The sequence below is a fragment of the Varanus komodoensis genome, unplaced genomic scaffold, assembly GCF_004798865.1.
Source record: "Varanus komodoensis strain SLA01 unplaced genomic scaffold, ASM479886v1 scaffold4, whole genome shotgun sequence".
Taxonomy (NCBI): Eukaryota; Metazoa; Chordata; class Lepidosauria; order Squamata; family Varanidae; genus Varanus; species Varanus komodoensis.
This window is the reverse complement of record NW_025335941.1, coordinates 9,875,954-9,885,477: the sequence shown is the minus strand read 5'-3', so window position 1 is coordinate 9,885,477 and position 9,524 is coordinate 9,875,954. Positions and strand designations below refer to the sequence as shown.

Sequence of the window (9,524 nt, the reverse complement as noted above, 5' to 3'; positions counted from 1 at the left end):
GACATGAGAACTTTGAGGGAGAAAAGGACAGAACCAGGATGGAGTTTCTGTGAATATTTTATGGTTCAGGTATTGTAAGGCAGTATGTGGCAAATAACTTTTTAAATACATCTCTAAAGTTGGTTATTTATTATACTTTCAGAGCAATACTTTTATAGTAGGATCTTTCCCCCTTAAAAGTCACGCGTTAAAACCATGGGCAAAAACTCTTGTTCCAGTGTATTCTTTTGTTGAAGCCAAGTGAGGTGTCAGACTGATTCTTTCTAGAAAAGATAATAGAAATGCAAGCTAGTATGTACTTTATACTAGCAAAAAAATGGCACAGTTTTAAGTTAGCCCATTATTTTCTTAGGATAGGAAAATGGGGTAAAGGGATAAAGCACTTGTATTGTAATTTTTAATGTTATATCTAATAGTGATCTCAGTTTTCTGAGTGCTGACCTCATGTAGCCAAAATGTCACCATCTATGAACAAATATTCTGAACAGGACAATTTTGCACTAGCATCATGTTGCAGGTCCCACTTTTAACTTCAAGTCAATAACCATGCAGCACAACACAAATATTAAAACACATATTTTTGTTTATATGTTAAAAGGAAGAGCTGGCCTTTGTCTTTGAAATGCTGCAGCAATTTGAAGATGCTTTGGTGCAGTATGATGAGCTGGATGCCCTGTTCTCCCAATATGTTGTCAACTTTGGTGCTGGTGGTAAGTAATTAAATTAGAATGTTTATGTATGTATCCCCATGAGCAATTAACTAGAGCAATCCAAGGACCAGATCTAGATGACTTGATTGTATAAATTATTTGTTGTCCACTAATAAAAAGTGGACTTTATTAGAAAGCATTAACACAGAATTATATATTTCTCTTTATGTATATTAATGTGGCATATGTATGTGCTTGTGTGCTTGCTTTTCATAGATGGGGCAAATTGGTTGACTTTCTTCTGTCAGCCAGTGCGAAGTTGGAATGGGTTGGTTCTTCGTAAACCAATAGACATGGAGAAAAGAGAACTGATTCAGAATCAGGAAGCCACTCTGTTAGACCTTCGCAGTTATCTCTTCTCTCGCCAATGCACATTACTGATCTTCCTTCAGAGGCCCTGGGAGGTATCTCAACGAGCCCTAGAACTTCTCCACAACTGTGTGCAAGAGCTAAAGCTGCTTGAAGTAAGTGCAATTGTATTCAACAAAGTACTAATTTTTAAAGTTTTGTAACCCAGTTGGTTATCATTTATTCTGGATTAGAGATATCCTAAAAGGTCACTCTGATCAGGTTCAGAAGACCTGCTGCTGTTGCTCATCAGGGGTTATTTAAATCTCAGGGATTGTCAATTATACCAACCTGGTGAACATGGGTTATGCATGTTTAAACAACCCTAAAACAGACACAGGCAGTTCACTTTCCACATAATGCATGCATTTTGCATGACAGGACAACCCCCTGAGTGGGGATGCATATTCAGAATGTCAGCTGCAACCTGCACATGCTAGCCTCAGGATAAGACTGATAAATAAACCATGGTGGGTTGTCATGTCATAATCATGTTGTTAATGATATAATTATTAATATTACATTGCATTTATTTCCCACCTTTCTTTTTGGATGGAACCCAGGATGGTGTCCATAGTCTTCAACTCCATTTTATCCTCGCAACAGCAGCTTTGAGAGTCCATGACTGGCACAAAGTCAGTCAGTGAGCTTCATAGTTGAGTGGGGACTTAAACATGAATCTTTCAGAGTCCACCAGTATTACACCACACCAGCTCTCAAGCGAAAGAATGTATTGGAGCATCCTTTAGAGAGTTATTTTCCTGTTCTTTTTTGAGTGAAAACTTGAGGTGTCTGGCAGGAGAGGAAAGTCTGACCTTATACTGTAAACCTTTTTGGTGCAGATAAGCGAGTCAAATGTCTATAGATTTATGGGTGTAGTGGATAGGAAAACAAACATTTTCATATACTGATATTTCACTGTGAAAAGCAATCCTGCCTTTAAATACTTTGTGATAATTTTCCTTTAACTAGCCAAGCTTTCAGTCTTTATTTTCCAAAATTTAATTTTTGGATCTAGAACACACACTGCTTTTAATCTCATAGCCATGATCAAGAAACTGAGCTATTAGAATGCATGCACTCTTTCCCCAGCCCTACCCATCTCACATGTAAGGTTTTTTTCCACCACAGGACATGATTTAGAATGGTTGTATAAAACATTATTTATCTTCAGATGAAAACACATCTTCATTCCTGATCTATTCCATAGCTTTCAGCTTGTTGTACTCCTAAAATTGCCTTTGGAAGCATGACAGAATACATGTTCTGTGTATCAGAACATAGGGAAACTACATTTTCTCAGGAATCGTGATGCCCTCAATGTTGTAAAGCAAAGTGTTCAAAGAAAGGTTGTAACCTGCATTCTGTATGTCCTCCTTTTACCACGAAATGCAGTCTAACCTTTTTAATAGGCACACAACTATATATTGTGGCATGTCTCTTAGTTTGTGGTGTAGTACATGTAACACATACTTTTAAAACTTTTTGAGACTGAATTATGACACTAACTTTATGTTCACACTTAGATCTTTTGCATCGCACCCAAAATGTTTCATAAACTAAAAGCTTCTTAGCTTGTTTGTGAGCATGTAAATATGGAGATCCATGGAAAGGTTCACTTTCAGGAAGGTGAATGTCCAACCCTGTCTAATCAGTGTGATCAATTGCATCCATCTGCCATGCAGGCAGGGCAAGGATAGGGAATTGTCCCAGCAGTCATACTGTTTTTTGAATATGCTCAAAGGGCCTCAGAAGGGTGTCAAAACCCAGAGAGCATCGCTAAAGCTCTAACAATGTTGTTGTATTTTAAATGTGTTGCTTTAGTATAATTGCTTGTTGGTTATTATTAATGTTTTAAGCTGTTTTGAGAGCCATTTTGGAAGAAAGGCAGGGTACAAATCAAATAAAGATAAATCAAGTTTGGAAGGATGGCTAGTCTCTTCCATGTTTCAAAAATGCAGCATGACAAATAAGTTCAGCATGACAAATAAATTCCACTCCTCCTTACCTTGGTGCCTGATCCTAGATGGCATCTTTAAGGTGATTCAAATGCCTCTGAAAGAGTAGCCTGAAGTCAGAAGCAAGACAGTAGTCCTGCTGAGACCTCAGCTAGATCTATATAATGGATGATGATGGAGAAGGAGAATACTTTGCAGTTATATCCTGCCTTTTTTATTCTTGTGAGGGACCCAAGGTGGCTTGTTTAGCTCCATTTTATCCTGACAACAACAAAAACCCTGTGAGATATGTTAGGCTGAGAGTGAGTGGCTGGCCATTGTCATCCGGTGAGTTTCATGGCCAAATGGGAACTGAAGCCCAGTCCAACACTTGAACTGCCATGCCATATTGGCTCTCAGTACATACTTTGATAAGCAGTTCTTTCTGCTCACCGTTGGCTCCTGTTTAACTTGATTCTTTGGTTCTTGTTTTGTGTTTGCCAGATGCTTTTTTTATCAGGACCTTAGCAGACCTCTAGAAACCATCCTTCTGCTTACTGACCTTGTTTATTAGTTATTATTTGGCCATGTATCAGTGATTACTTGGTTTTCAGAAGTTGTACCTTTTTGGAGGAGCTGGGAACAAACTTAGAACTTTTCCAACTTATAGATAAAATTTGAAATTGATGTTTTTATATTCATTTTACTATAGGTCTGTCTTGAAAGGAACTCACTATAGTATAGTCTTCCTTTTCTAATGTGCAAACAAACTCTCTTGACATTTGGAGGAAGTATCAAGAAATGGCATTGCATGCAAACCCTTCTAAAAGCTTTGAATACTTTTCATTATACTTTTTCTTTACTAAATTATGTTCTGTTAGAATAAGATTCATATTTGAGCAGTGTCTACTGTTTTAATCTTAAGGTCTCTGTTCCTCCTGGTGCTTTGGATTGTTGGGTCTTCTTGAGTTGCCTGGAGGTTTTGCAGAGAATAGAGGGATGCTGTGATCGGTCTCAGTTAGATGCTAATGTTTCGCACACAGTTGGTTTATGGAGCTATGCCACTGAAAAGGTAAGCAAAGAGGGCATATGTGTCATAAGTTTATACTACTTTGTCACAACCACGTAACTTCCTTTTAATTAGGAGCTAGCTCTTTGCAACACAATGCTATTGTTCTCCTTTGCAAAGAGCAGGCAAAGGATTAGAAGGGAGTATACTCCTGTTTTTGCCAGACACTGTTGTATCAGGATACATTTGACTGCTGGCTATGTGCCCAGCTAATGCACTATTGTCGTTTCTTTCATCTGGCCTGCTGGCAGCCTGTTTTTTTCCATAAGCTCTCTGACAAATGCATAAACCCTCCTACATAAATATTTGTGGGTATCCACAGTTCGGTAATTGCTATCTTGCTTACCTACCCCACCCCTCAGTATAATACTTTGTTTCCCACATTATGTGCTCAAAATTGTGTATGTGTATACAGTTCTGTGTGTGCAGGATTCATGGCATGACCACAGGAGACGCATTTGGGTAATATGCGTAATGGTTCAATACTGGATGCTGGGAGCAAATGGCGTGGCAAACACAATCGCATCCCTTTTCCATATACAACATTTACAGACAAGAAAATTCCTTGTGCATCCAAGTTGTGATGTTTTGTCCTAAATGTTTCTGTAGTGCTATATTAATAATGCTGAATCTCCTATGTGACAAAACAGATTTCTTCTTCTTCTGTAACATAGCAGGAAACGCATATCAAGAGAAGAATGCCAGACCAAAAGCGCTTGGCTGATTAAATACTTTTCACCTATGCTTGCAAGCAGTTCATAAATTTTAAAGCGAGTATTGTACCACATCTCCCTTTCATAAAAAACTAAATGCATTTAAAATTATATTAGACATGTATATATCAAAAGCTAAAAATAATATTAAATCACTTCCTATAATGGGCCAGAGGCCACCACTACTTAGTCCAGTATTGGGGATTATATATATATCACTATTCTTCTCCAAGAAGCACATCTTTCTGATGCAAAGACCTGTTTGCCTTGAGAAGTTTGTTGCTACTCTGGTCACTATTTATTTTTATATTGCCCAATTGCTGCAGCTTTCTGAGTGCAACAACAACATATGAAAATACAATATAAAAATCTAAACAGCATTAAAAACATTCCTCTATAAATAAACTGTTCTAATCAAGCTTCTGGATTTATTGTCCTTGTTGCTCTTGATGCCACATCAATGCCAAGTTTTATGCTGGGCAGTTTCTAGGCTTATGCACTATACTACTACAGTGGGGCACTGAAGTGTCTGATCCTGCCTAATCTTGGAAGATCAGTGGGATCAGGTCTGGTTGAAATCTGATGGGTGACTTAAATGTTGTATACTGCTCAGAGACCTTTGACTATAGATAGTATAGAAATGTAATAGTACTAGTAGTAGCAGTCTGATCATATCCACATTTAAATACTGACTCAGATGCAAGAACTTGTACTTGAACTCCCTGAGGATCCTATGTCAATTACATTTGCTGTATAAGGTGTAAGAGGAAAGACAGTAGGATAGAGTTTTTAGTTGTTAAATTTCAAAGTTACTTGTGCTAATGTGATACAGGAAGAAATCTTGGGCACTCTTAAATATATTAGTCTTTAAATAAGACCAGTGCTTTTTTTGTAAAAAAAAAAAAAAAAAAGAACCAAAAACCACAACCCCAACGGCAATAAACAAAAAATATTCAAACAAACACAACAATTCCAAGCGGAGCAGTGTCCCAAGCAAAAAGAGGCACCCTCACTATCTCACTATCAGATAGACACAATAGCAGCCTGCAGGCACTATGTTAATGATGTTTGCTGCTGATCTGCTACACCATTCAAACTCACTTTGTAAAATCCATTGGAAAAAAGGTGCCAGAACGCTGTTCTGGTGTGTTCTATGACAAAAAAAGCCCTGAATAAGACTAATAATATAAGACAACAAGGCCTGTATTCATTAGATAGGAAATAAAATGGTACATATTGCTTTTTGTCATAATATACAATAAAAATTTTTTATTTTGTTCTGTATAGTTGAAGTCCCTGGGTTACCTATGTGGACTTGTGTCAGAAAAAGGGCCCAATTCAGAAGATCTTAACAGAACAGTTGATCTTCTAGCAGGACTTGGAGCTGAACGCCCAGAGACAGGTACTTATGTAACTTTTATGAAACTGAAGTTGTAAGTTCAGTTGTAAGGCTTATTTGCTTTTCAAGTAAATGTTTGATGTTAAGAGAGAGCTGCATGACATAATGTACTTCTGATAGACAGTTTTACTAGGATCAGTATTCACTAAAGTAATTTACCCTTTATATACAATGTTTTCAGCAGAAAATGCTATAAATTCTGCCATTTCATTCCTAGTGTAGATAGTTTGAGCTGTTGTTGAACACAATGGCTCCTAATGTGGCTCATAAGAATTGTAGTGAGAAACTAGTGTGCTACTATAGTCAAATGTTTTAATACTGGGAATTTGAATTTCTCAATATTCATTTGATGTACTAATATATTTTCTTGGATACCTGTGTACAGCTGCTTTGCTAAATGACACTGTTTTCTGATTGTAAAATGAAAACATGGAAGATCAGTATTTCCTTCGAAAATAAAGAAGGGATGGGATTTATTCCTAATAATACTAGTGCACTGTCAGAATTTTAATATCAGCAAGATAACCCAGGACTGAAAAAAAATTCAAGGTCTGCTTGAGTTAAGTCATATATAAATTTTCCAGCATTGCTACTTTCTGTTAGTAAAGTAAAAGCGAGCTAACACTGTCTTCTTGGGTTAGTCTAACAGTGCAGGGAAAATATTAAATAGAACTCTGTCTTTAAGGATTGTAACTACATATATGTGCGTATTTTAAAAAAACATAAAAGATTCTAAAGTCCTTGCATATTTTTGCAGAACATTTAGAGTCAGTGACATTTTCTTGCAGGCCCTTACAATTGCCTAAGAGCTTAGTATAGCACTGAGAAAAAGACTCTTTTTTCTTTTTGGTAATTCTAGACATTTATCTCTCTGTACACACCACCTTGTTTCTTCCTTCCAGGGCTCAGCTGAGATACTAGAACTAAAGCTTCCTGAAACCCTGGCTTGTGACTGGGCTTTCAGTTGTTTTTCCTGATTGTTACTATTACTACTACTCTCTCTCTCTCTCTCAAAGCTAAACCCTAGCATGGAAAAGGACTCCAGAGCTGTGCAGTATAACCATAAGAACATAAGACTAGCCCTGCTGGAACAGACCCAAGGTCCATCTAGTCCAGCACTCTGTACAAACAGTGGCAAAACAGCTGCCCACAGGATGCCTCAGGTGGGATGGGTACAAACCTCCTCCTGCCCAATCTCCTCGGCAACTGGCATGGCACCTCTGGGAAAGGAGGTGGTACACAGCCAGTAAGACTAGTAACCACGGATAGCCTCCTGCCTTATGAATTTGTCCAAGATTAAGATCAACTTCTAGGCAAAACTGTTGAAGAAAAGTAGGTGTATAAAACTGGAAGCAATTTTTAAACATCTGGAAGAAGGAGCAGACAATTGGAAGAAAAACGCTAAGGAAGAAAAGAGAAAAAAAGGGTGGAAGACAGATTTGGAACAAAAAGATGTGCAAAAGGCTAAAAAAAATAGGTGAAGCAAATCTGGAAAACTAAAGAATAGGAAGAGTACCTAGAAACTACCCGTAAAAATAATGATATGATTAGAAAGGAATGGCAATTCTGAAAAGGAGTGGAATATGAAGATGAAAATAGAGGGAGCAGCAAAAGAGAAGGGAAACAAAGGAATGTTGAACTTGGCTGCAGTAGCCAAATTTTGGCTTGGTTTGATTACATCTGAGGACTCAATTTGTGGTTGCTACTGACTCCATTCTTCACCACATTCTGTGCCATATAAGGAAAGCTTAGAGAAATTGCCTTCTACAGAAGCCCTGTGGGAAGGAAATGAATTCCCTACTTTTCTGTTCTCTTTTTCTATGGAGGCAAAGAGTGGTGGTTCCTTTCCTGGGAAGGGGACTCTGCTGCAGTGAAGGCCTCCACAAGGCCAACACAGTTGAAAATCTTTCTTCAAGTGGAGAGTGGTAGGGAGCCATCTCTGCTCCATCCAGACACACGCCAACCATCAGTTTGTGTGGGCAGAGACAGGATTGTTCTGAATAATCCTTGTGCCAAAAACCTACTGTAGTGTTTAGGCTGGTTCATACAATCACATAAGCCATGTTCTGTCAAGCATTATAAATACTGAAGCTGCAGTACTAACTTGGGCAGGTGGGATTGTGCAACCCTCACAGATATGCAAGGGTGAATTAAACTTCAAACAGTAAGCAACAGCAAGCCCAGCGTGTGCCTGCATATGCACAGTCTGTTTTCATTTAACAAGCCACACAAGTGATCATGTGTCACTGTGTTTTTGTATAAACGTTGTGGTGCTCTTTAAAGCAGATACCTTATTATTTTTCTGCCCTGTTTTGTTTTTAAGCCAATGCAGCACAGTCTCCTTATAAGAAACTCAAAGAGGCCTTATCATCTGTAGAAGCTTTTGAAAAGCACTATTTAGTAAGTACATTACATATATTCTACATATAGAGCCTGAGAGCTCAAAATATACTTATGTATACTTTTGTATATTTTGATAATATGCATATTTTATATACTCAAATAAATTGCAATATTTATAGAATATTTGGGTATATACTGTGAATAGTTTTATTTGATTTATTTATCACAACCATAGCCAGTAGTCCCAAATGAGACACTCTGAGCAGTGAGTTTGAGAAATCGCACAATTATTAAAACAGTGGATCACTCTTCTTAACATATTCAGTATAAGGAGTATAAACATTTAGAACATAATGCAGTATCCCAGCTAAAAGTATAGAGCAAAATTGGATACTAAGACTATATAGCTGAATTTTGGACATAACTACAGAAGCAAATTAGTGTTGATTGTTTTAATTTAATTTATGAATTTGTTACACTCCAATCTGTTGTGGCCACTAGTAATGCTTGAAACCCAAAGGATTATGAGCATCCTGTTAAAGCTCAAATGATTATGTGCATCCTGGGACCTAAAGCAAACGCCCACATACATGCTTGAGATGTAACAAAATCTAGAAGATTTTGTACTCATTCTAACCAAATCTTTGTGGAGTATATAGTATATGCTTCTGAATATATGAAGATGAAATGTAAACCATGTGGAAGGGTTCTCAAGACCTATTGTAATAATATGTTTGTCTTAAATAACTTTTCTCTTCTTTTACATAGGATCTTTCCCATGCCACCATTGAAATGTATAAAAACATTGGAAGAATTCGTTCAGCAAAACTTGTTGGAAAAGATCTGGCAGAGTTCTATATGTAAATAAATTGTTTTAAATGACTGTTTTTAAAAGACCAACATTTATATATTCTGAATGAGACATCTCTTTATTAAGAAGTGTACTTTGTAAAAAATGCTTGCTAGCAAAAGCAAATTATCACTGTTAGCCAGCTAGTTTCTCCA

At 37.3% G+C, this 9,524-nt stretch overlaps 1 protein-coding gene across 1 annotated transcript in view; it reads left to right on the top strand.

Moving 5' to 3' along the window:
• TRAPPC10 (trafficking protein particle complex subunit 10) overlaps window positions 1–9,524 on the top strand; it is a 51,209-nt gene that overhangs the window by 19,434 nt on the left and 22,251 nt on the right. Inside the window, exons 5-11 of the mRNA XM_044441605.1 lie at window positions 1–69; window positions 599–710; window positions 927–1,174; window positions 3,921–4,067; window positions 6,065–6,179; window positions 8,500–8,576; window positions 9,288–9,379. The exon at window positions 1–69 is cut by the window's left edge and continues 196 nt beyond it. Coding sequence (XP_044297540.1) covers window positions 1–69; window positions 599–710; window positions 927–1,174; window positions 3,921–4,067; window positions 6,065–6,179; window positions 8,500–8,576; window positions 9,288–9,379 — 860 coding nt within the window. The remainder of the gene's footprint in view (window positions 70–598; window positions 711–926; window positions 1,175–3,920; window positions 4,068–6,064; window positions 6,180–8,499; window positions 8,577–9,287; window positions 9,380–9,524) is intronic.